We start from the raw sequence: 26,057 nt of genomic DNA on the forward strand, positions 1-26,057 counted from the left end.
AGATTATTGGCCACGATTTTTGGCAGTATGCAGATTATTTGTATCGTAGTTTTATTTGCCTGACAACCGATAAAGTTAATTAACTTTGGCTAGGCTATAGCTCTGTGCCAGTCCCACTGCTCCCTCTGCTAATGTATTAAATAATAAAAAAATGCTAGTACATCCTTGATATTCTGGCCCTTAAAAAGACAAAGCTCAGTTTAAGTCCCTTCACTAACATTTGAAAGTGTGAATAACTGAGCATCAACACTGCCCATGTTTTTCCCCTGCAGCGTGAGGACGGAGGCCCTCATTCAGCTTGTGTCATCCTTACAAGGCAGCACATTTCAGAAGTGTGCTGTGATGGAGGAGAGCAGCAAACTGCTGGAACGATACCACAAGTTTCAAACCAAAGTACCGCATGGCTCCACGGAGAAGCAGAGCTCTCTGAGCAAGGACGTTGAGGTGTTTCAAACTCTTTTAAAGTCCACTCAATCCTGGGTTGGAGACCTGAGACGAGCTGTTGACTCTCCACTCGGTGATAACCTTGGTGTCCAGAGTCCCATAGAGCAGAGACGTCACAGTGCTCGAGTAAGAAAACAGTAACCACTGAATGAGCTGCTCAATTTCTCTTCATATCTTAACTTCTTTAGTCTCAATCAAGTTAGCTAAGTGCGTATTTGGTCATTCTACAATGAGACAACATTTTGGAGTATTTTAAATAACAAGTGTTTTTTACTTTGTACATACTGTATGTCATTTTAAAAGACAGTTGGTAAAGTGGTGTGTAATATCATACAAGGGTGTGGCCACACAGATCTCGTGTTTCTTTTCATCTACATTTGTTTCAACTTGTTCTTCAATAAGGAGTGTCCATTTGTTGTTGTTGAAAACCTTTTGGAATGGCTGATTTGAATACACGGATAAAAAAGACAATCAGAAACACGTTTGTCAGTCCCTGCAGTGACAGTGGTGTGTGGTGACAGTGGTGTGATTGCAGTGTAACCGATTGTAAAACAAAAACATATATAATATGTATTTCAGGCTGTGGCAAGTGTGACTGCAGAGGGGGAGGCTCGCCTTGAAGAGCTCAGAATTACTGGAAATCGTCTGAGCCACAGACTGTGTAATGGAGACGACCTGAAACAGGACATTCAGGAAAGCATTCAGAGAACACAGGAGCAGTGGAGGGACCTTCTCCAGTCAGTTCAGCCTTATCACAGGTGAGTGGAGCCAGACAAAACCTTTGAGACCATCTTTTTTGAGTCCTCGCCTATCCATTTACTAAGTTTTTAAGGAAATGGAAGCACATTATGCGTCCATGCACCACACTTTGCTTCACCTAAGTTGTTTTTTCTACGTGTTCCCAACTCATCCACTGGTCCTGCTTTGCCTGAGAGACTTATCTTGCACTTTTAGCAGCCTCTAATCTCTGAAATTTTTACTACCAGTTTCCTCCTCCCAACTGCTGATGCTTTGTTCCATGTACAGTAGGCTGTAGAAGGCTAAGTCCAAACCCCCCACTCCCCCACTCCCATGCTCTGCCTGCACTACAAAATCCCTATGTCTGAGTGCTGCCAGAGTCTGTAAAACTGCTTGGCTTGGGTTCCAATTGCCCCCCGCCTCTGTACTCAGTACTTTTATCTCCCAGACTCTTCCAGCGTCATCTCCAGCCTTACTTTACGGCTTACATGTGAACTCTGTTAAAATGGTTATAGAGAGCTCCAAAAATGTCTTTCCTATACAGGACCACACTGCGGAGGCACGATGCAGCTGCCAGCTACTTAATAATAGCTTCTCAAACTTTGAAAAAGGCACATCATACTCACTGTCAGGGGCCAAACAGTTTGTCTGGAAGGCCATACGTCTCTGTTCTCTTTATGTCATCTGCTACTTGCTGGCTCAACCCCTGGATCTGCTCTTTATTACTAAGAGCTGCATCATCCCACCTATCTGAACCTTTAACTTGCTTCTCTACCACTGCTGTAATTTACTCCTTATCTATAAACCATTTTTAACTTCACTTTAACTAAGCACAACCTTTACAAACAAAATACTCCTCTTATCAGCTGCCCTGGTAAGGTGTTGCATATATTTTGAATGGCCTGTTCTGCTCTTTTTGTTTCTCTTTGTGCTTCAGTGTTCTACAAGCTGATCCAGACCTCACCTCCTCCTACTTGGCCCAAAGACAACAGGCCTGCCGCAGAGTGGAGGAGCTGCAGCACAGAACTGCTCTGCTCCCCACTTTATTCCCCTGGCCGGGCTCCTCCGAGCGCAGGCAAATCTTCCTTCTAGCCCGTCAACTGCAGGATGAGGCTGTATCCCTGCAAGTAACTCTTACCAATCTGGCTGAACAGAGGAGGGTGCTGGGTGCACAAACCTGTGACGCCATCCGGGAAGATCCCTCCTCGGCTGAGCTGGAGACCCGCTGTTCATCACTGATGGATGAGCTGAAGGTAAATCTGATCCTGTTCAAGTGATAATCATGTTTTAGTACAGTGATGCCCAACCAGGGGTATTTGTAGCCCAAGAAGCTCTACTGCAGTGGCCAGGAAGTACATGGGAAGATTGTAAAGTAGATTAACTAATTTGGCAAAATGTAAATTATGATTAGATTTCTTTTTTTTGAAAACACATCCACCAGAGGAAAATAAACATAGAAATGTGAGTATAAATTGATGTGATGTTTTGTCACAGTAACGAGCCAACCTACTGCTAAGAGGCTTACTGGACGGCACGCGCCTCCCACTAATCTGAGACAGCTGTAACACCAATGTGTTGCCCTTTAGATCGCATAAAAACTAGTTACTAGTTACTTAACATAGTAAGCTAAAATAAATGGATAAACAGGTCAAATAATTACCTAAAAGTAATGTCATGTAAACAGTAAACAGTTACATTGATTAAATGAAGGTAATTTAACTGAAAGAAGTAGTTAACAGTAAACAAAAAGTTAAAGTAATGGATACTCATTTTAATTAATTAGCTAAAAGTAAATTGAACTTGATGTTAACTAACCTAAACATTAACACTTCTGTTCATTATTCACTTTATGTAGCCTAATGTTAACATCCACTTTAAATTCAATTGAAATGAACACATTTAGGACATGAATCTGACTGTTACTTGGTGTGTCTGAAATGTCCACAGGGTGTCTGTTCCCGCCTTGATGAAGGTGTGTGTATTGAGGAACATTTTGGCCAGTCACTGCAGGATTGCCACTATAAATTGACATCCCTGCAGGAAAGAATGTCAGCCTATCAAACCCAGAAAGAAAGCTCAGCTGGACGGATCACTGATGAACCAGCTCTGAAGGTGAGGTCCATTAAGTAAACTGACTTGATGAATCATCTCATCAAGCTCTGTTATATTTTTTTAATTTTCACATTCCTTCTGAATTTAATCTGTGACATTTATATTATAAAGGGGGACGACTGAATTTGTGAATTTCCCATATTGTATTTCTGTTTATCTGTCGCTCTCTCCACTTCTCAGGCTTTGCTAGAAGAAGTAACCGACGTAGAAAAAGACCTTTCACAAATTGTAACGCTCCAGGACTCCATCAAAGCCAGTTCTACAGCTGAGGCCCAGGCCAGCCTCTCCCAGCAAGTCAGCAACCTCCAAAACCACAAGAGGGCACTAGACGGTAGCATCAAAGAACATCTGGCACTGCTCACAGAAAACAGCAACCAGAGAGTTCAACGAGTGAAGGAAGAGGTCACCAGTGTACAAACAGCTCTGAAAGACCTGGCGGAAAATCTGTGTGGGTTCCGTGAAGTGTTGCCTGAAATCAGCCAGCTCAAACAGCAGTGGGATACAATACAGGTATTGCTAAAAGATCATAAAAATGTTTGCTATGTCCCTAAATAATAAGTGTATAACAAGTTAACGGGGGAATATGGAAGCATAGAAGCATCAAATAAATATCCACTCTCTCAGGATTGGGATACCAGACTGACAGAGATGGCTGCAAGAGTTTACAACCTGCGAAGGACTGGAGATTCAAGCATCGCTCAAGAAAAGCTTCCTGCAGATGTCATTTTAACTGTTGATGCAGTAGCTAAAGACATCGACAGGTACTTTACCTCATTATTTACTATCAGAAAAAATCTGTTTCATAACATAGAATTTTAGAGTTTTCTGGCGACTTTTTATGTTTATTTTAAGATTACCTTGAATGGAGGTACAGTAAATGTAATTGTTTAATTCCACAAATCAGGAAAAGGGCCTCTTCTTCCAAAAACAGCCAGAGGTGTCTAGGCCTATGTTGGGATTGTTGAGAGGTTGATGGAAAAGTAATTTCCAGTGTAATTATTCAAAGAGAAAACTATGTTTTTCAACTCATTACGTTCTCTCTAACTCATTGCTTGTTCTCTCTCTGTCTCACTCCCCCATCTGTTCTCGCTGTAGCCTCAGGACCACTTTTCTACAAAGTAAGCAGGAGTTTGCCGAAAACACTGCCAACAGGGTGAGACAGGTCATCAACCAGCTGCAGAATTGGAGCCAAACATCACAAGCTGAACCCACATCCCCCAGCCAGGTGAAACACACCAATGTGTCCACACGGTTGTCTATTAGTCTATCAAACAATTAATAACACCCACAATTTTAACAGTTAGTTCAAATTTATAAAACAAGCTTAAAATACTTTCTTCTTTATAAATTTAGTTTTAGAAATCTGATATTAGATGTATTTTCAGTTGCGTAATTTAACAGACAAATTGAAACAAAGAAGTTAATGTTATCAAAAATGTAATCCTTTTTATTAAAGTGCCCATATTACAAAAATAATCACTTTTTCTGGGATTTGTGGCTCTGGTGCTTCCACACACATACAAAATTGGATAAAAAACATCCATGCTGTTTTGAGTGAGACACAGTTTCTAAATGTCCTCTTCCTTTAGTCCCCGGGTGAGCTGTTCAAAACCTGCACGGCTTTCTACGTCACTAGCCAAGACTAGGTGGCTAAAAGTAACATGCTAGCTCGTTCTCAATGGAAAAACACTGCTACAACACACACTGGTTCAGCATAATCTCCAAAAGAACTGCTTCCATGTCCCTGTTCTGCATGTATTCCACAAGTGCCCCTTGTCCAGAAGAAGTCTCCCAGATAATCCTGTCTTGGACTCCAAAGTTGGAGAAAGAGTTATCTAGCTAATGGGATCTTACCGAGCTACTGAGCATGTGCAGCTCCCAACAAAGATAGTATAGAAGTGTGATGTCTCACTCTGTAGCTAAAACAAGTGAGAGGTCTCACTCTGAAGCTAAAACATAGTCCTAAACACACAGGGTGAAAACAGGATCTGCAGCAATGTGTTCTTTTTGTAAAACTATTCTGGTACAACCTCAAAATACAATTATGAACCTGAAAATGAACACAATATGGGCGTTTTAAGATCAATTTGAAGGATAAGGCTGACTTATTCTTTACTTTTATTGTAAGAAAAGGCCATGCAAAGTTCAAACCCAACAGACTCTCAGCCCCAAGTACATTGATTCCTAAAGATGATGCAAATCTGTTATAAAAAAAAAAGGATCACGTGTATAGTTTCAGTTTAAAAAAAAAAAGATGTAGTAGTTTCTAGCTGGGCACAGTAGTTTTTAGCAAACATTACTCGAACAGGACTATATAGTACATTGGTTAATGGCTATTTTGTCTTTTCATGGGATCTTTTTGTCAATAGGAAAACTGTAGAATGTCCTTATCCTTTATTTCTTATCCACCCTATGAACCACATCAGTATACTCATATTCTATTGCCATCCAATCAAATCTCCGCCTTCACTTTGTGTTAAGACCAAGACTATTACCTTTTACTATATCTGGCTTAGGACAAAAACCTATGATTTATTTTACCCCACAGGACTTTAACATCTTATGTAGAGCTGCTCTTAAAATGCCACGGGTCCGTCCTCTACTCTTAAATTAAAGTACTTCTCTTCTGTCGGGTACATGGTGAACATAACAGATATTCCTCACAGGGAGGATGTGGCAACTTTTGTCAAAGGTTTGGTCTTTGGCATCACTAAAGATCATGAACATGTTGTGACTCATTTTCCATCAGCTTTACCTGCTGCCAAAAACTCCTAAACTTTACTCCAACTTTGCTAATTGATTGTCCCAGTCCTTTACACCAATGTCTACTAAATCATTTTGAAACCATTTATTAACGGCAAAATGCAAACTAATGTAAATGTCCAACTTGTATATGTAACCGTTTTATCAATTACATATGATTCAGGGTTCATTGTTGAAGTAAATATCTCAACAACTATTGGATTTATTGTCAGAACATTTTGTACAGACATTCATGGTGCCCACAGTATGAATTCTAATGAGTTTGGTGATGCCTTGACTTTACTCTAGTGCAACCATGAGGTTGACTTTTGTGGTTTAGAGAGAAACAAAGGATACATTGCTATTACCTTGAATACTTCAATTCTAAAATATACAGTATATTTCACTAACATTAAAGTCTTTTTTAACTTGATATATCTGTCTGTACTCTGATAGACAGCTCTGGATGAGGGTTTGTGTCTTCAACAAGTTCTTGGTGACGTGCTCACAGAGCGAGATTTTCTTCTAAACTGCCTGGGAGCAAACGTGACAAAGAAACTGGAGAAAAGTGCATCAGATGCTCTCAGTGAAAGTACACCTGCACTCGAAAGCGTATCTAAATGCCTGGTGAGTTTCTCCTCGGCCACAAGATTGTCCCATCCAACCTAACTACCATGAGAAACATGCAAGGATTATGTGGTAAATAATGTATTTGTGTTTAATTTAACAGGTTTCACAGATCAGTGAAGTTTCTTCTGAAGTGGAGTTGGACAAATATGTGTCAGGCAGAGTTGCTGAAGAAACTTTTAGAAATGAAAGTGACACACCTTATTTAGCTTCACCTGATGGAACTGCGACCATGTTTTCTCCTGCTTCCCTGTCAGCAATACACAGCGAGGAAAACTCTGAAAGTGGTCAGAATGACAACACGATTAAAACCAAAGATACATTGGAAACAGCCCAAGAAGAGGTCCGGAATCAATTCTCATGTGCAGAAATTACAGATGTTTTCAAATCACAACATTTAACATCAACTCCACCAAAAATAAACTCAAAGAATTACATTGTGCCAAAAGGTGATACTGGCACATTGAACACTGACAGCAGTCCTTTAAGCAGTGGACACAAGATAGTCTCTGGTAATAGCACTTTAATCACTCATAACAAGAGTTTAATAGATCGGCAAGACACCACTGAAGAATTGCAGGAAGATATTACCTCAACCCAGAACTCTGAATTATCTGCTATAAGTAGAGACAATGTCCCACCTCTGGTTGGATCCCCGGCGTCAAAGCCTGACAAAGTCCCTCTTTCAACCCCTGAATATGTGCCTGAACATCTGGCAACACAATTAGAGGCATTTCAGGCAGTTAGCAATTCTCTGGAACAAGAGAAACGCTGCGAGGACCTCAGTGCAACCCCAAAGAAAGTGTTTTCAATACTGTTGGACATGGAGCCACAGGACATGCAGGAAAATGAAAAAGTTGCTGCCGATCCCCTCAGACGTTCTCAGGGAGCAGAGCTTTGGGATGCAAAGGTTAGAGGCATTTCAAGTAAAGGATTTCCTGAGAAGAAATCTGGACTCTTAATCAGTCCTGAATCAGAAAAAACAGACTTGAAAAGCCTCGATCCAGCAGGACAATCAAAGACATGTAAGGCAGTTACTGATGCTCACGAAAACAAGAAATACTGTGGGGGTATCAGCGCGAGCCCAGATAAAGTGTTTACAACAGTGTTGGACCTGGAGCTACCTGAGTTCCAGCCACAGGACAGCGTTGGAGCCAGACGTCCAGATTTACTCACATGTTCACAGAGGGCAGAATGTTCACAGCTCACAGAAGCTTCAAATATTCCTAAGAAGAAATGTGAACTCTTTACAACATTATTGAGTCCTGAATCAGATGAGACAGACTTGAAAACACATAATTCCACGAATTGTGTCTTAAACGATTCTCAAGTGGTGGACTCACTGCCAGAACACCCCTTGGCGTTTGTTATTACAGAATTGGAGGAGGTTAAGTCTACGAGTGCCAAATTATCAGCCAAAGAAAAGTCAGAAAGCCATGAATTAATGCACAGTGAGCTGTTAAATTCCTCCGAATCATGTGGCAGCGTTGCTGAAAGTCAACTCACCGGCGCAGCGGGAACAACATTTCTGTACGTCAAACGAGAGGAGACGACATATTTCTGTCACGCTGAAGAGCAAACAGTGAGCTCTGTCTTGTGCACTGTTGAGAGAGATGCCTTAAATGAAACACAGATACCTGCTAAACAGCTGCCTGCTGCTGACACTGCACAGAGCACAGGTTCAGGGCAGTTGGAGATGGCAGAGGGCTATACAACAGCAGATGCAAGTGACCATGAACGCCACAAGTCCAAACTTTTAAAAGTGCCAGAAAGACGAAACAAAGCTACGCTGCTATTTGAAGAAAGTAAATGGAAGGTACCAGCATTGCTGGAGGACACAGAGGTGACACAGAGACAGGTAGATGTCATAAACATATGGATCTCCATCTTAGCTTCCTGCATTAGTAGTACACAGTGGAGAGTTAACAGGAAATGAGAAGGCAGAGACAGAGAGAGACAGGGAGGTAATGCAACTAATGTCACAGCTAGACTCAAACATGCAACAGTGCGATTTCATGGTCAGTGGCCAGTAGACCTTTAAGCCACCAGGATGCCCTATAAAAGATCCTGACATTTAACATGATCATTTCCTAATCTATATCATTGATGACTGCTGTCCAGCTTTTAAAATCATCGGAGCAGCAAAGGTTAGTGAACTTTTTGAATAAATTTGAACAGTAGACAAAGGTTTGTCACCTATGTTGGCTGAAGGGCCAGATGCCCCAGCTAAATCCGCAATTCTTTTTTTCCTAAAGTACACTTATCAAACAGGGTCTTCTGTGACATTTACAAACCCTTCTTCTGTCCTTATCTTACCTTCAATCAGAGGGTGTGTTCAGTGGGACGTTGGTTTTCCTGACATTTTGCAAGTGTTATTTTATCCTAAAATGTCCTAAACTTAGTTGCTTTTAGTATATTTATTCCTCCCACCATTTGGCATTTCAATGTGAGACTTTTGCCAAAATCCATTCAAACAGTTTTGGGTTTCACCTTTTTTGGGGAACATTATTCATTCAGTGGGAAGAAACATTTTTCTCATGACAGTTGGATGGAATTCATATTGCATATTGCCTTGATTATTGCACAGCATGAATTATTAACTGCACAAAACAAAATGATGCAATACAGAATGCAACAAATCACAAAATTGCATTTTGAACAATGAAACACTCCAACATTAGACCCTTAGTTGTGATAAAGAAAATCTACCAAAAAGAAAACATGGAAGATATAGAAAGGATCCTTTACCAGTTTCTAAGACACATAAAAAATTAAGTATGAAACCAAAAAAAGGCAAAAATAAAGATGATGGGGCAGAAATATGATAGCTGGGCCTGCACTGCAAGTACCTTTATTCACTACCAGGGGAAAAAAATCAAAGTATTCCAGCATTTTAGCTCTTTTCTTTGGCATTTCTATCATCAGGGGACTACTTAGAACCAGATTGCCACGTAACAAAGTAGATTTAGAGCCTTTCAATCATTAGATGTTTTTAAAAGTACAAGCCACCATGCTCAAAAGGAATTTAGGAATTTCTCGCTAAGAGAACCTGTGATTATTTTGAGTAATAACAGTGCACCTTATCTCTGTAAAAGCTAACATTTGTTTCCCCCTATGAATGCTGAGTATCCAAAAATGTTCCTTCAAATACTGAACTTTAAACTATTTATAAATCTCCCGACTGAATTTGACTTCTGGTTAAAGAATGCTGCATTTTCCGTTTTAGATGGATCATAATTAAAGGAACGGTTCCAATAGAACAGAAAATAGAAACTTACATTGCTTAAGATCTAACCGGAAATACAGGTATACTAATATAGTGTCCAGAGTCAATAAAAAAATATTCATAGATTATATATTAGAGGCATTCACTTTTCTCAAGTGGTGGACTCACTGCCAGAACACCCCTTGGCGTTTGTTAGTACAGAATTGGCGGAAGTTAAGTCTACGAGTGCCAAATTATCAGCCAAAGAAAAGTCAGAAAGCCATGAATGAATGCACAGTGAGCTGTTGAATTCCTCCGAATCATGTGGCACTGTTGCTGAGTGTCAGAAGCCAATCAGAAGCCTGCTGTACTTTTTCAAATCCTCTCCCCGCTCTACCTGCACTGCTCCAAGGCACACCTTGCTCAGAACATTTCAAAAGTCACCTTCCCATGTTTGTAATCCAGTAACCTAGGAGTTCATGTCATGTTTTGGTGTTTGCCCTGTCAGACCAAGTTATAACAGATCACTTATTCCTTAAAAGAAGCAAGGGAGGAATCCTTTTATAGATGAATTAGAGTCTTTCTCCCTTGGGGCAGACTGCTCCCTGCTTAGGCACATTCTTGTCTGAACTGTACTGACTCGCCGAGCCACCGGCAACATAGCAATATTTACCTCTGTAGGGCAGGAAGAGAACAGGATGCTCTTATTTTCTGTGGACAAACACGGGGAAGAAGGAAGCTAGAACGTGACACCACCCTGTCTTCTGTGTATGTAACGTCAGATCCATGAAAGCATGGAGCCCGAGAGGACAGCGCCGGGTTTGACAGCTGGTCTGCGGGCTGGGAAGGCAACCGGTGGATCACCAGAGTCCTACAAACACAAGTCCACCATACAGGATGTTCTGTCTGAGATCCAGAGCTTGGTGGAAAGAAGTAACATTATAAATGTGAGTATCAACTGGTTAAGAAGAAAGAAGAAGAACTTGCTTGCCGCACTTTTCTTAAAGTTAGATCTACTGTTGTGGGTGGTTAAAAACTGATTTGTCACAGTCTGAACTTTAGAGTGTGTGTGTGGACAAAAGGTTACATTCTAAACTGACTGGAGGACTTAAAGTAAACAAAAAAAAATGATTATTAATTCACAGTTCAGGGCACTGATGTTTTGTCTGTGGTTGCTCAATATTTTTAACGGGCATAGAAATGAGTTGAGATTTCTGATTTTAAGAGCATACAGTAGCTTCAAGTATCCAAAAGGGAAAGAGGTCAATCATAATTGCATGAAACAGAGACCAGATAAGAGAAGCAGTGTTTTGATTGATGTTTGTGTATATTCCCATGATGCTGCTGACAGGAAGCTCCACAGGATGGACCTATGAGATACAATGACTTCCTGCAGGGTCCCTAATGGGTCTAATTACTCACGGCATAACGTTTGTCACATGCACAGTTTGACTGTTTTTTGATGCCAATGCGACATTGTTAGATTTTGGAAAGGCCAATCACCATGAGGACATGTATAACCTTGAAAAAGCAGATGACTAAAAGTAAACCAAGCAAACTAAGCATAAACTAACTAAACATACTAAACTATGTAAACATAAATTAATGCAACTTTAGTAATCACTAAATTAAATCCCTTTTTAGGCAATTATATTTCTAGCTTTTCAAATTTAAGGATTTTACAGTTTTTCTTTGTCTTATTGAATGGTAAATTGATATGTTGTGGGTGTTGGATGGTTGATCAGACAAAACAAGCTATGAGAAGACATCAGGCATTTATTTGTATTTTCAGACATTTTCCAGACCAAACTATATTTCAATTAATCGTGAAAATACTCAGCAGATACATGCAGTGTTTAAATGCCTTTTTGTTTCATGAATAGTTTATCACCCATTTCTATTGTCTTTGCAATCGTAGCGGGCCCCACACATTGATTTGAATTTGTACCTGAAGTCCTCTCTGTGTGAACGAGAGATTCGATTGGTACGAACTGTCCAAAAAGTTCTAGCATGTCGTTATCAACCAGCACAACTCGATGTTGCCGCAGTGGCCAAACAACTGAAGGAGGCAGAGGTATGAACATCTGTCTAGCTTTTTTCCCTTCTTTCTGAAAATGTACTTCATTTTGGTGTAACTGACATTTTTTTCTAAATGAAGTAAAGTATACAATAATGTACAGAAATGTCTGTCTGCTGTAGGACTACAGGCGTTGTGTGCAGGAGCAAGTGGCTACTATGAAAATCGTGAGTGGTGCCAGCATTTGTGACCCTGATGCCTTGAAAAGACTTGAAGGACAGTGGAGTGCTGCACAGCTGGATGCCTCTGCCACTGTGCAGGTGAAAGCAGCACAGCTGGATCTGGTGAAACAGTATCACAAACAGATGAAGATCACTAGAGCTTTCATGGAGGTTGTAGCAGCTGAAAAGGACAAGATGAGCTTGTGAGTAATCCTTTGATGTAAAAGTGAGCTTTTAATTGAGTTAACATTAAAAGTACAGTGAGTGACGTTAATCCAATACACTTTTTGTCAAATTCAGTGAATACCATCTCACGGTCACCTAGCTCTCTATTTTCTTTTTGTGCTGAAAAATCTGATGTTAATACCCTAGACTCTTAATACACATGTGTAAATCACATGTTGGGGAGGGTCTATTTGTTTGGTATTTGAGTTCATACATGAACAAATTTTGCACAGCATTGCATTTGTGTACCTGAAAAATGATACATTCATATTCTTTTGCTATGGTTATTTTCAGAAGTACTTTGGGAAGCAGTGCTCTTCAAGCTAACAAACTCCACGCCCTGCTGCAAACCATGGTGCAGAAAAAAGACATGATGGAAGAGCTCCTCCAGTTAAGCAGTCAATTGTCAGTCCACTTGAGCGACGCTGAGAGTTCAGGTGCTCTTCTCGCCCAGCTTGGAGATGTCCAGGAGGAATGGAGGCTTTTAGAAGGAAGCATCAAAAGAGCTCTGGAGCATGCCTCAAGCTCCACCACTCAATCCTCCCTACTAATAAAAGAGGCAGAGCTGCTTAAAGCCAAGGTTGAAGCTCTTCGGAAATCCACCTTCCAAAGCCATGACAGCAAAAGCGCTTTAGAATTTGTTTGTCTGACCACAGACCTAAAACTGTACAACCAGCTTTATCTGCACTTACAATCCCAGTCAGATAGTCTTGTCCATTTCTCTCTGGGTCAGAAAGAGAAGGATGAGATCAAACATAGTCTTCAAGACCTGGGGTCCCTGCTAAAAGTCACCAAGAGCAAGCTTGACACTTCTACATACAGGTGTGGCGGCATTTCTTCAGCTAAGATGAACAAGCAACTCCATGACTTGATCATTTGGGCCAAACAGGCAGAGCTACACATCTCTACGGGGAAAAAGTTAGCTCTTTTCCCCGAGGAGGCTCGTTATCAGATTGTCGAGATGAAGAAATTTCAGACTGATATTTGGTTTAAAAGATCCAAGATGCAAGTGGAAGTTGAGCAGATGAAAGATGTAGCCTCCGATGTGGAAAAGAAAGAAAGTGACCAAGTACTGAAGACAATTGAAAACCTGTATAAAGCCAATTCTGATAGCTTGGATCATGTTCTTGACACCATGAAGAAAGGTTTGCATGAGAGGGAGAAACTGTTAGGCCAGCTTGCTAGCATAGATGCCTGGCTAGCAGAAACACATGCCAAAAGAGACCCCTGCACTCATGTTGACAACGTTTTAACATATGACATCAGAAAGCTGGAGAGCAAGCTGAAAAGTCACAAATTAGCCACAGTTGAGATAGAAAGCAGACTACAACTGGTGGAAGCCATGGCAGAAAGTTGCAAGGAAATAGCTGAATGCTTGAGTCCAGGAGAGAGCCGCTACCTTGTCAACAGAATTTCAGGCCTTTGGACAGAATTAGATGGATTGCTAGCTCATGAGAAAGCAACCAGCTGGGAATTAGAGGAGCTGATTCATGAACGAACTACCTCAGATGAGGAGTTATCGACGATTCATGCTAGCTTAAAGCAAATCTCCACAGATTTGGATCAACAAAGGTTTCCTTTAACACAGGAAATCCTTTCAACAATTGTACATTGGAAGCACATGCTAATGGAACATCAGTGTCAAGTGCAAGAGCTTCGGCACTGCCATGAGGCCAGACGAAGCTCCCTGCTGTGCACTATTGGGGAACTGCAGGACCAGTGCAAAGCTCTGAGTATTAATGCTATTGAGCAAGACAAATATCTGCACCTGAGGAGGCAAATGGAGGAATCTAGGGACATTGCCAAAGAGCAAATCCAGCGAGCCAAAGATAAAACTATCAGTGTGGGTGAGAGGTTCAGGCTATGCCAAACACTCTTGGTCGAACTTCCTTTAGTGAAGACACAGTGCCAAGAAGCAGCGGACCAGTTAGAGGCCATAGCTCATGAGTTACACCCCTCTGAGCTTAATTCAGAGAGGCAGATGATTCACCGCACTGTGGAAACTTTAGTTTCCTGGGAGTATTCTGTCACAGATGATGTCAAAGACCCAGAGACCAAGCTTCTGCTAGGTCTGCATTTTTCCTCCGAGCTTCCTGCCTTAATAGATCTTTTCCTAACAACAAGGGTGGAGCTGGAGGGAGCTGAACCAGTAAATCCAGATGAAAAAGCCATAGATATTGCACTAAGAAGGAACTGGATTTTTTTGAGAAATATGGAGTCGGGGATGAGGATGTTGGAAGGTCTGGGACGGAATGAAAAAATTATCTTAAAGAACTACGAGGAACTTTACTCTCTTAGGAATGCAACCATACAGGAGTGCCATTTACAGATGGTAAGCTTAAATATTCAGGATTAATCAATCCTACTGTTGAGAATGTTTAGCTCTGCAATTGAGCCTTCTGTGTGTTGTCTCTCTAAACGGTGCTTGATCAAGTATTATGTGTCCAACAGGATATGTTATGCCAGGCGAGAGAATCCTTGAAAGATTACCAGTGGGCTGCTCAGGGAGCAATAGTCTTCCTTCATAATGCCGAAGCCACCTTCTTATCAGCCCCTGGAGGGTTTTTGGACTGTACTGAGGAACAAAGACAGACTCAGCAGGCTTTAGAAGCTCTTGAAGAGGGATTTCAGGCTCATATCTGTCACCTTATGGATCGGGTGCCCCAACAACCCTGTCTGTCCCGCCCAAAGACTGAGCAGCTCCACATCACTATCCTTAGTCAGCTGTTGGTTGGAAGAGCCATGCTGGAGGCCCAAGCCCAGCTCAGGCTGGAGTCCTTGCAGAGGTACTGGCTGTTCTTACCTCATTGAAGTATTTTCGTATAGATTTTGTGATGATGATTTCTGTTTTTCTTGTTCATAATTTTAACAAAGTCAAAACACCTACATGACAAATTCCTCCCAGGTGTGAAATAAGACAACAAAGCCACAGGAAGTGCCATGAAGACATACGTCAAGGTCTTTCAGGGTTTGAAGCCAAGCTTTCAGAATGTGTTGCAGAACAAGTGACCTCGCATGACAAATGTGTTGCCCAACAAAAAGGAGCTACGGTAGGTTTGACACAGTGCTATTTTATAGGTGAATACCTTATGTCTCAACATGCATTTGTCAACATATATTGCATATACTTAAACCTTGGATGTCATAGATTTTGACAATTTACACTTCTTATCTTGCCATGCTGACATAATTTCTCTATGGGTTTTTCTTTGCTCCATACTGAAAACCTCAAAAGGTTTTGATAGATCTCCATGAGATTTTTTTTACAAATATTCATGAGCACCAAAAGATGAATACTGCTAACTGTGGTGATCCCCAGAATTTTTCTCTAGAGGCATGCATCCATCCTCTGGCCAAAGGATGGATGGATGGATGGCTTGCTGATTTTAGCATTTAGTTATTAAAGCACCTCTTTGCCTAATTACATTATTACAGGGCTGCTATCCTTTTTGCTTATTTAGTGTAACCTGTCACAGGAATGCACTGAAAATGTTTGATCAAAATGTGGTACATGTCAAAGAAATACTGCCTGAATCAAACTTTAATTTGAGCTTCACTTCATGTTCCCATAAAGCTTCTGATGGAAGGTCTCCGCAGCCTCGCAGGTAAGATAGATGAACTGAGAGCTGGATGTCCGATGCAGGGCTGTGGCGTTGGAAAGGACGGCGAGCTGGGTGCCCTCTGGAGGTGCTGGGGATCATTACGCCGTGGTGTCGGACTCCTGATGGCACACACAGAACAGAGAGGAGAGGAATGGAAGGACATCACTACAAGTGTGAGTTTTACAAACAACAAATCATTTTAAGGCTTTTGCATCTAAACATCATCTAATGCAACATAAATTAATTCAAATTTCCTGACTGTTAAATGTGTGCGAGGTTACAGAACTGAAGGATTAGTGCTTCATCAAGCAACAGTGTGTTATTTTTTGTAAGAGCTGCTCTCAGAGTTCCCACTTTGCCTATTTTCTTAGAAACGTTTCACTATGTTAGGTAACTTCTATTTAGTTATTGCAGCATAACATGCATGACATAAAGCCCAGAGTAAAATATAGATATAGTGCAGATTGTTGAAATAGTGCTTATTACATTCTCCCCTAGCTGTAGATAGATGGGCCAACACTTTTTTTGTGTGCGTGCAGGGTTGTTTTTCGGTGCACCAAATATAGCCCCAAATCAATATCTGCCTAGGAAATTGTCTAGTCTTAATATGCATTGCTATTTGTACTCGTTGTGAATACGCAGGCCACAAAAAGTAATTAGTTTTTTTTTATTTGGCTCACTTTTACTCACAACATGCTGACCGGGAACACAGGATTCCATTCACTACGCTAAGCTAACTAGCTGTGGCGCTGCCGGTGTTGAACAGAACTAAAACAGTCCATGCACTGACAGGAATAAATGCATTGGCCCACTTATCTACAGTTAGGACAGACCGTGATAAACCCTATTTTAACAAATGGTGGTGCGTTCCTTTAAATTCCATCTTCTTTAGATTGAGCAGTGTTGCAGCTGTTTAGCAAGTCTCCAAGCTGAGGTTCCCGACTCTTCCACCATGATCTTCACTCAAGAGGACCCCTTGGAGCTTCTGGCTCAGGCTGAGATGCAAAAGGCTGTGCTGGAGCAAGAGCAGCAGGCCTTAGCGTCCTTGGCGCATCGACTGGAGCACGCCCTGAGCTTATCTAGTTGTCAGGAGCCCATCAGCCCCGGACCTGTTGGCAAAACACTAGTGAAGATCCAAGAGAATGTCAGAAGGTGGGATTTACTCAATATACATATGGAAAGTGATTACTGATTAATGTCAGAGATGCTGATAGGATACTGTACTCCACAGCTTGAAAGAGAGAAATCTTCTGGTGGTGGCTGCAGCTCAGGCAGAGGAGAAAGAGAGAGAGCAAGTCCAAGAGGAGATAGGAGAGCTGGAGAAACGCGTATTTGCCATTCTTTCCTTACTGGAAGCTTGTTCGAATCCATGCAAACAACAGGTCAGGCTCCTTTTTTGATGTTTTATAGTCCAAGTTTAAAAAAACTGGAGCTTGACATTTACAAGAAGGCAGTTGAAAAGCAAACTAATGATAGACAAAAACTTGTGTCTTTCTAGTTTACTTGTATACAGTATGTTTGGTCATTTATCAGTGATGAAATCGTAAAGTTACAAGTTAAAATTTTATGTAATGTTTAATGATAAAGTCTTTTAACATCAGGATCTGCTATGAAGTTCTTTGCAGTGCCAGTAAGAAATATACATTTTGTTCACAGGCCTGTTTTTTCAGTTATAGCTGCAGACCACATGCAGCTTCAATAATTAGATTAATGGTGCAGTAGGTAAGACTTACAAAACTAACCTTGACCCTATGTTCGAGTAGAACTACATGAAGCAGGTTTAAAAAAAAAAAATCTGGTTCCTCTTGCTCCACCTACAGCCTGTAGTGCGATTTACAAAAATCCAAAATTCATGCATTTCCACACTGACAGGAACTCAGACAAGAGTTGTCCTCCCAGAAGGCCAAACTCCAGTGCATCACGGACAGTATGCAGAGTCGGTACGCTGAGATACCAGCTGATATCAGCAGAAGGTTACAAGAAGTCCAGCTGTCTATCCAAAGAGAAGAGGAGAAGGTAACTGGACAGGAATTCATCCGTAGTTTTACGTCGTTCTCCCATCACATTTCTTTAAATGTGTGTTTGTGTGGTCATTCTGCAGCTCATGGAAAAAAGCAACCCAGTGCGGAAGCTGGCTAGTCAAGTGGTGGAGTTGGGTTCTGGCCTGGAGAATGTGAAAGCGTTACTGGAGCAAAGAAGTCCAACAGTCAATGATGCTCAAAATCTACTCAAGGTGTGTCTGTGTGTTTGTGTGTGTGTGTGTGTGTGTGTGTGTGTGTGTGTGTGTGTGTGTGTCTTGGTTTATGTTTGTGTCTGTGTTTGTGACACAGAGATGGAGAGTTTGTACATGTCTCTATATTCTTCTACCCTGGAAATCCAGAGTTCTAGCGAGAGCACAGTTTGAATTTGCTCAGTGAGTTACTCTGGCAATAAGTCATGTTGCTCATTAACTATACCCTTATAGCCGACCTGCACCAATCCTATCATTGTATCTGATTTAGCCGGGCCAGAGGCCTTTTGGATTTGGCTCTAAATTTCCTGACAAATATTCTTAATAAATATTGAATTGAAATAGTCACAGTCAGTCTTTACCAATATAATAAAATATGCAATTTTTCATTCACCACTGTTGAATTTCACATTTACTTTAAACAGTTGGCATACATACAGGTAAAAATCTGATGTTTGCACACACAGCTTCCAGCCACTCACAGTATATTAACCTCAACTAGATATGTTAGCTATTGTGCAAATGTATGCAGGCTATAATCAAAATTACAGTGTAGAGAGGTTGCAAAACTAACACAATATTAAAACATAAAATGGCTGATTAAGAGTGTCCAAATGATCACTTCCCAGTAAAGAAGTAACACAACTTTACAACAAATCCACCGAAACAGCCTCTGCTTCCCAAGAGCCAGTGACCAGGCTTTCTTGTCACTTCAAAGCTATTACATACTGTACATTGTTTGTTCTCCAGCATGTGTGGGATGAGCTGGATGCTTGGCACAGCCGTCTGATGCTCCTGGAGAGCGAGGTGCACGATATTGCGGAGGAGCACCCTGATCAAACCCACCTACTCATGGACCAACTCACCCAACCACTGCAGTGCTACCAAAACGCATCGCAAATGGCTGAGCAACGCACCGCCTTCCTCAGCAAGGTCAGGAATACTATGTTATATTCACACTGTTTTGAATGCAGGCAATGTGGTGATGTGAGGTCATGGAACAGAAACCGTTGGTTTGACTTATTATGTATCTTGGAAATGCACTACATGGAAGGGGGTGGATTTGTTCATGTTGCGAGTTTTATGTTTTGTATTTTGTTAAACATGTTTAAATAAGGTACATCATTGTGGAAGTGGCTTTTATAATTGTGTTCATAAAACTTGTGCTTTCACATATTTTTCTCGACTCCATTGTCAGATCCCAGCCTGTATTCAGGAATTTGAAGACATTCTACACAGCGCCACCTGCTGGTTGGAGGAGGCCCAGTCGTGGCTCAGTGCTCCCTGCTCCTTCACAACAGCCAGAGGCCTCCAGAATCATGCAAACTCCCTTCAGGTCAGTGAAACCAAGTACCAAGCAAACAAACACAAAAAACACTCTGACACTGTTTTTTTCTCTTCATTCTGATATTTAGTTTTGTATTTCATCCTAAATATGTCTGTTTGTTTTGTGCATTTGTTTTACTAGAACATATATTTTCTGTGATGTGTTTTCATTGAAGCTTTCGTCATTGGGCAATTTTGCACACCCTGCGTTCATGCTGTATTTTGATATTTTTAGTCATTTAAACTTTTTATTTATTAATACCATTATGTCTGCCACCCACCTTATATTAAATTTATCTTTAATTTACCTCATCACTATTTCCTACTGCACATGTCAGGCTTCATCAATTACCCTAATATACATAAATCAAAATTAACCACAGGGTTTCCCCCAGAAGGGTTATTTAGCCTGGTGGCAAGGTTCTTATTTCAACAAGGGCCCGATTGGGCTCAGTCAAAGAGCAGTAATGTAGAGCCCAATAGTTTCTGTGATAACAGAATCACGTAAGGAATTGCAAAACTGCGAATGAAAAAAGCTATAAGACAGATTTCATAGCGCCCTACATTAAGTCGATGCTAAAAGCTAACTGGAAATTGGAAAATAGGACTACGTCTAAGTTTCCCACCCAGGCTTCCAATGGAATTAGTTATAAAAAGCATCTTAAAATACATAAAAAAATTATTCCCAGTGGCTTAGGCCTGGTAGGGGGCAACTTAGACCTGGTGGGCTTGCAATACACTGGGAGAGACCCTGGACCACAGTATCCACAAACACTTTCACATACAGAATGTCATAGTAATGATGACTTTCATTTTCAATCCTGAACTCCAGCTGGTCCTGGACGACTCTGAGAGGATCAGACACACCCTGCAAGACTTCAGGCCAGTCCTGGATGAGATCTCTGCTGTGTGTGACATGAGCACCGATGAGGAGCGGTTGAACCAGAATGACCAACAAGTCCACAAAATGCAATGCAAGATTCTAGAGCCACTGCAGCAGCTCCTGCAGACCGCTGCGGTAAGCATTTAGAGAAAGAGAAGAATTTCAGGTTGTTAGTGACCCTAAATTGCAGCGAAAGGACATTGAGGTATACACAAGATATTGTGGCTACACAGCATGCACAGCGGAGACTCCAATTTTATATGGTTTTTACACAACATTAAATCAAGAGAAATGCAATCAGTAGCATTCTGAAAACACATTGATCCACAAGACAGTTATATTATTGTACTCTAGGTTTAGCATGTGAAACAGTCTTGATTTTAGAGTTCCTGTACAAGTTGCTGAACAACTTGCTGGCAATCTTCATTTCAGGAGGTGGAGTCAATAGAAACAGAGCTGAAGATCATGGAGAAGAATGTTCCAAAGATCAGAGCGATTTTATCCTCCGCCGACAACCCTAGCGTTACTCTGACGGAGCATCTTCACAATCGACAGGTGATACAGTGCATTTATAATTCATACCTTGTAATTTCTTTTAAAAGCAATTCACACGTAGAACATGCAAACAGCATTGCAAATACTTAAGACTGATTGTTTGTATATTGCATTGAGGCTTTGCATGTACTTTATGTTGGATTGTCTCTTTTGCGCTGAAGCACAATAGGACACTTCTAGACGGCACTGATTTACCAGTGTCCAAAAATGAAAATATGACCACTGGGACACTACTTTTTTAAACATTTACATCAACTTACTATTCATGCAGAATCCTACTCATCCTGTGAAAACATTTTAAAATGAAGGGAACACCATTTTTGTTGTTTGACCAAGCTAGCAACTAAGAGATGGAATAAATGAATACTTTTTTAGTTCACTTGCATGTAAAATAAGTTAATCACTGAAGATTCATAAGGATTTAAAGCAAAGCAATGCACCCTGACTTTCAAATGTGTCAGTCAACCATATAACATATATTGGTTCCTTTTTCTATGCTTCCAAATATAAATCCTGGCAGTACAGACGTAGAATTTGTTTTGTTTTCTAAAGTATAAAGGCAACTAATTGCAGTTTTTACACCTTCCTTACAACAACAACATGACTGTCATAGCAACCTTCCTCCACAGTAAGAGGGAGAAAAACATGCTCTGGTTTGTTGGCATGTCTTTAAACCAATCACAATTGTCATGGGTGGTGCTGGTCCTGCTGCAAAATAGCCTCGGGAAGGAACTTGTTTTGGTGAAACGTGTGTACGTTCATTGGTTGTTTTAGTTGTGCACAGAAAACTCAGATTGGATACATAGTGTAGCTAGGTGTCTCAATTTACCATGCAGAGATCTAAGGAGCAGTTAACCATACTCCTCATGAATCCAGTCTTAACCAGTTTTTTTTGTTTCAACCTTAAGGTAATCCTGGCCAACGTGCAGTCAATGCGGAGGACATTGGAGGAGATGGAACGATGCAAAGGAGAGCTTCACCTCCCGCAGCCAGCAGAGGAGAGCCTGCTGGTGTTCTCAAAAGCCAGACTGCTCCTGCAGCCGCTTGAAGAGCTGGAACAACTCACCCAGCAACAAGCCACACTGCTGGAGGTACTGCATGAAGTCTGAATGCCACTGCACAATTTATTTGATCTGTTACTGTAGAAGAAAGGGGGAAATGTATTTCATGAATGCATACAATGACATATTACATGACATAATAAAGCAATCAAGTATGTTTCTTGTTTGCAACAGGGAACTTTTGATAAAGAGTTTACCGTTATGCTATGTTTCTTTCCAAAACACACTCAATGTGTTCTGTATCTTTGTGTTATTGGAACCATTGTGTTGATCTTGTATGTGTTTCATCCGTTATTGTCGCTTGTCACATTCTCTCTCTGTTTCTCTTGTTTCTTTGACCAACATAGAAAAAGATTAAGGAGAAGGAAAAAACCTGTGAGGATCTTGACAGGACCGCAGTCTTTGATACTCCTGAAGAAATGCAGCTGCTAGAGAGATGCCTAGTCCAGGTAATAATAATCATGATCATAATAAGGTAGAATTCATCATCACACACCAGCTAAAACAATAACAGCGTGATGTTTGAATGTTGGAATTATCTTCTAATTAAACCAATCTAGCCTTTTTTCTTTAATCATTTTCTGAATTCTTAATGCTAGGCTTGGTGACTATAATTTATTGCCACTGTAATCTGAAATCGGTTGGACTTGCCTGGTTCAGTCCTGTCTCCCTAAAGCATGCAACGTCCACTCTACTAAGTGGAGAGGCAGACTCTACTAAAATCCTTTATTGTTTGTTTTTTGGGGCAATTGTTCTGTTATTGTCCCACTGTGCTAACCCAATGAGTGGCAAACTGCATATTGTATGTTTTGCATGCCAATCAGGACAATCATCTGGACTCATCAGGACAATCATATGGACTCAGTTTATCAGTAGCACAGCTTTTAGATGGCTGTGAAATCCCATTCAGATAACCTTTAAAACTGCACATAGCAATTGAAAAACAATTGTTTCCTGGTTAAGTCATTCATTTATTTGTGTGGTATAAATCTTCTCCAAAAATGTAACAATCCTTTCATTAGAATTCATGGATTGGAACTTAACATACATTTCTCCATTAGACTCCATTATTCAAGCCTTTTGGAAATTGCTTTATAAGAAGTACTTAAAATCAGCTTCCACGTAAAATGAAAAGATGAAAGAGGAAAATAGTGTTCAAATGAGTGGATGAGTGGTAATGGAGTCGTGGTAGTATGCATCCTGAAAAGCAACGCTTCTCACCAATATTGCTTAAACATCACAATAAGGAAAGGTATTTAAGGTCTTTGAGGGACGTGTAGTCATTAGAAATCAAGTTTTTGTTTAATTTCCTTTTAAATCACAGTTTTGATTGTATCATTCACCCTTATTACTAAAAGCAGGAAGCTTTTGAGGTCTCTCATTCAGAGGAAGAGGAGGATGAGGAAAACGAGAGTTGTCACTCTTCGTCCTCTGACACACTAACAAGCAGTATGCCTGAGGTAAATCTGAAATATAATTACAGTTCAGGAGAGCATGTTTCTGGCTACCTCTTTTATTTTGGCTTTCATTCCAAAATGTCACACTTAGAAGTGTAAAAAATAACTTTATTTTTAGAAAAATCACAGAATCTGACCAATCAAGATCCTCACAAATAGCTACATTTAACACGTGGTAAAGGATTTTGAAAATACGCACTATACTAATTCCATGTGTTTTGGAATGAAACTCAAAATGTCTTCCTCATTTTGACTCACTTCTTAATTTTAACTCAATTGTTGCTTCTCTTTCCTATGGTGTGGAGGATTTCCGCAGATATTTGCATGTTTATATGAAGCTGTGGCAGGCAGGCACAGTCCTGTAACTGGATAAATCCACTCTGTCAGAAGCAGCTGCTTGAAATATGTTCCTCCTCAGAAACCTGTCCTCACACACACACACACACACACACAAACAGGATTGCCATTTGCATTTGTATATTATTAATACCATTCATGTGTTGTGTTAGGACCCAGAGGAAACACTCAACGCTTCAGATGTGCAACATGAGGATGTTTCAGAAATTAAGCCACTATCAGAAATGAAGGTAAATAAAAAATTTTCACTTCAGGGATTTGTTTGATTTGATGAGCACATTCATCACATTTGGTTTGAATCCTTAAATTTAAATGTTTGTGTGTTTTAAAAGCCTTTCTTATTATTGGATTTATTTCCTCATGGTTAAAGTACACAATTATTCAGATAAATTATTTTGTCAGTAACGATGATAATAACATATTACGATGGATTTTTTTAAACTCAAAGATGTGTGTGCCCTTGTCTTTTTTCCCTGACTATCATGATACAAAACTGGATGCCACAATCTTCTGAACATAGCCACACTGAGAAATACACAAAGAGTTGTGTGGTGCTGATAATCCTTATTAGCTTTGTAGCAATTTATTTGGCAATGGCTTGAATGTAACCGCCGTTTATTAATATCAAAACGTTACGCACTAAAGCTTTAATCTTGATTGTCTTTCAGGTGCTGAAGAGTATGCCTGGTCAGTTTTCCTCTGAAGTGGAGACAAGCTCAAAAGGTGCTGAACCTGGGTTTTTATCCGTGAACCCTGGGCTTGTAAGAAATGAGTTTGGATCCATAAATGTTGAAACTGGATTAATAACAATGGATTCCAAAGTTGACAAAGCATGTTGTCCTCAAAGTGTGACAGCTGAGCCACTCATCGTTGCAGCATTTCCAGCAGCTAAAGATGAGATTACTGCTGCTGTCACACTCTGTCAACATGGATCACCAAAACATGAAACCCTTTTAATCGACCCTCTTGCAAAGTCCCTTCTTGCAGCAACTGCAGTGGAAGACACAAGACTGATTCCTGCAAGACCTAGAACTCCATTCACTGCCACAAGAGGATTTGATGAGTATATAGAGGAAGAAGACGAACAACTGTCTTCATCCATAGCTCCCAATCAAGATCTGGTAAGTGTCTGAGAAAGAAAAGAGACGCTCTTTAAAATAAATTTCCAACTTCTTTTACTTTTCAACTTACAAAAAGTAGAATATTAACCAGCCGGTGACATATATCTTTGGATGAAGAGAATGGTAAATGCTTGATTGTTGATCTGTTAAAACCCTGAATATAATTTGTTCAATGTGTTGTTTCCTATAAGAGACATTCAAATAGTACACAACACAAATTGCAATGAATATATTTGCTTTTTTGAATTTTTCCTTGTTTCTCTTCATTGTCCAGGATACTCTTAATGCGGTAAAGGAGCAAAGGAAAGTGGTCACCAGTCATAGTAGTTTGGTGGAAGAATCCCAACAAGCCCAGGAGTTGACTGAGGAGCTGATGAGGTAAAAAAAAAAAAAAAGGTAGAGGGCCAGTCACAGGAATTGATGACTGTAAGTTTTACAACTCACACATAGCAGACGATAGACTCAGGCATATTCTGTGTTGCTTTTGGTCCCTAGCGTGGCTGGTCATGAGGAAGATGACAAGGAGCAGCTGAGGTGGAGTCGACTTTATACCCAGATCTCTCAAAAACTGACCACTTTGAAAAAAGTTAAGGAGGAGCATCAAATCAGCTCAGAGGAAGGAGGAACTCATGAAAAGGTAGGGAAAGTCTCACTCATGCTCCTCTGAGAACCGGGGTTACGCAAGTAACCTAAAGTTAAGACAAGTTGATTTAAATTTTTCTTTTTAAAAGTTGAGCATTGGAGGATACATGATGCAGATGTTGGGTGAGATGGGACCATAATAGCAAAATCTAAGAAGTGGATACTAGGCTACCAACTTCACCATCACATCGGTTTCCATGGCAACAGTGCACAAAATCTGCGGAAAGCCGGAACTGTAATTAAGGAGGAGAGGATTTTGTCCTCTGTGCGGACACTTCTTTCACTTTAAAATTATAAAACTCCTAGTTGTACATGGTATAACGAAAGCAATAAATAGCAAAACCTTGAACATTTTGCAATAGTATTGGTTGTAATTGAAGGAAAATGTTGGTCCTCATGCCAAAGAAATCACAAAGGAAATGTATTTGTCCTGATAGGAAAAGAATGAGTGCAGCAGTAGTTTTAACTCCTTGCTCAATTATTCCCTCCATG

General features: G+C 40.5%; 1 protein-coding gene across 1 annotated transcript in view; it reads left to right on the top strand.

Moving 5' to 3' along the window:
• LOC117961542 (nesprin-2-like) overlaps positions 1-26,057 on the top strand; it is a 90,675-nt gene that overhangs the window by 24,356 nt on the left and 40,262 nt on the right. Inside the window, exons 39-69 of the mRNA XM_034900301.1 lie at positions 273-570; positions 1,024-1,202; positions 2,120-2,435; positions 3,130-3,294; positions 3,475-3,804; positions 3,919-4,055; positions 4,390-4,519; positions 6,493-6,663; positions 6,767-8,521; positions 10,645-10,815; positions 11,787-11,942; positions 12,068-12,309; positions 12,626-14,663; positions 14,783-15,117; positions 15,237-15,381; positions 15,906-16,106; positions 16,826-17,085; positions 17,165-17,315; positions 17,806-17,949; positions 18,035-18,166; positions 18,914-19,096; positions 19,362-19,499; positions 20,322-20,507; positions 20,805-20,927; positions 21,836-22,018; positions 22,336-22,437; positions 23,350-23,448; positions 23,955-24,032; positions 24,471-24,923; positions 25,198-25,301; positions 25,419-25,560. Of these exons, the coding sequence (XP_034756192.1) occupies positions 273-570; positions 1,024-1,202; positions 2,120-2,435; positions 3,130-3,294; positions 3,475-3,804; positions 3,919-4,055; positions 4,390-4,519; positions 6,493-6,663; positions 6,767-8,521; positions 10,645-10,815; positions 11,787-11,942; positions 12,068-12,309; positions 12,626-14,663; positions 14,783-15,117; positions 15,237-15,381; positions 15,906-16,106; positions 16,826-17,085; positions 17,165-17,315; positions 17,806-17,949; positions 18,035-18,166; positions 18,914-19,096; positions 19,362-19,499; positions 20,322-20,507; positions 20,805-20,927; positions 21,836-22,018; positions 22,336-22,437; positions 23,350-23,448; positions 23,955-24,032; positions 24,471-24,923; positions 25,198-25,301; positions 25,419-25,560 (9,247 nt within the window). The remainder of the gene's footprint in view (positions 1-272; positions 571-1,023; positions 1,203-2,119; positions 2,436-3,129; positions 3,295-3,474; positions 3,805-3,918; positions 4,056-4,389; positions 4,520-6,492; positions 6,664-6,766; positions 8,522-10,644; positions 10,816-11,786; positions 11,943-12,067; positions 12,310-12,625; positions 14,664-14,782; positions 15,118-15,236; positions 15,382-15,905; positions 16,107-16,825; positions 17,086-17,164; positions 17,316-17,805; positions 17,950-18,034; positions 18,167-18,913; positions 19,097-19,361; positions 19,500-20,321; positions 20,508-20,804; positions 20,928-21,835; positions 22,019-22,335; positions 22,438-23,349; positions 23,449-23,954; positions 24,033-24,470; positions 24,924-25,197; positions 25,302-25,418; positions 25,561-26,057) is intronic.

This window comes from Etheostoma cragini, chromosome 18 (assembly GCF_013103735.1).
Source record: "Etheostoma cragini isolate CJK2018 chromosome 18, CSU_Ecrag_1.0, whole genome shotgun sequence".
Lineage (NCBI taxonomy): Eukaryota > Metazoa > Chordata > Actinopteri > Perciformes > Percidae > Etheostoma > Etheostoma cragini.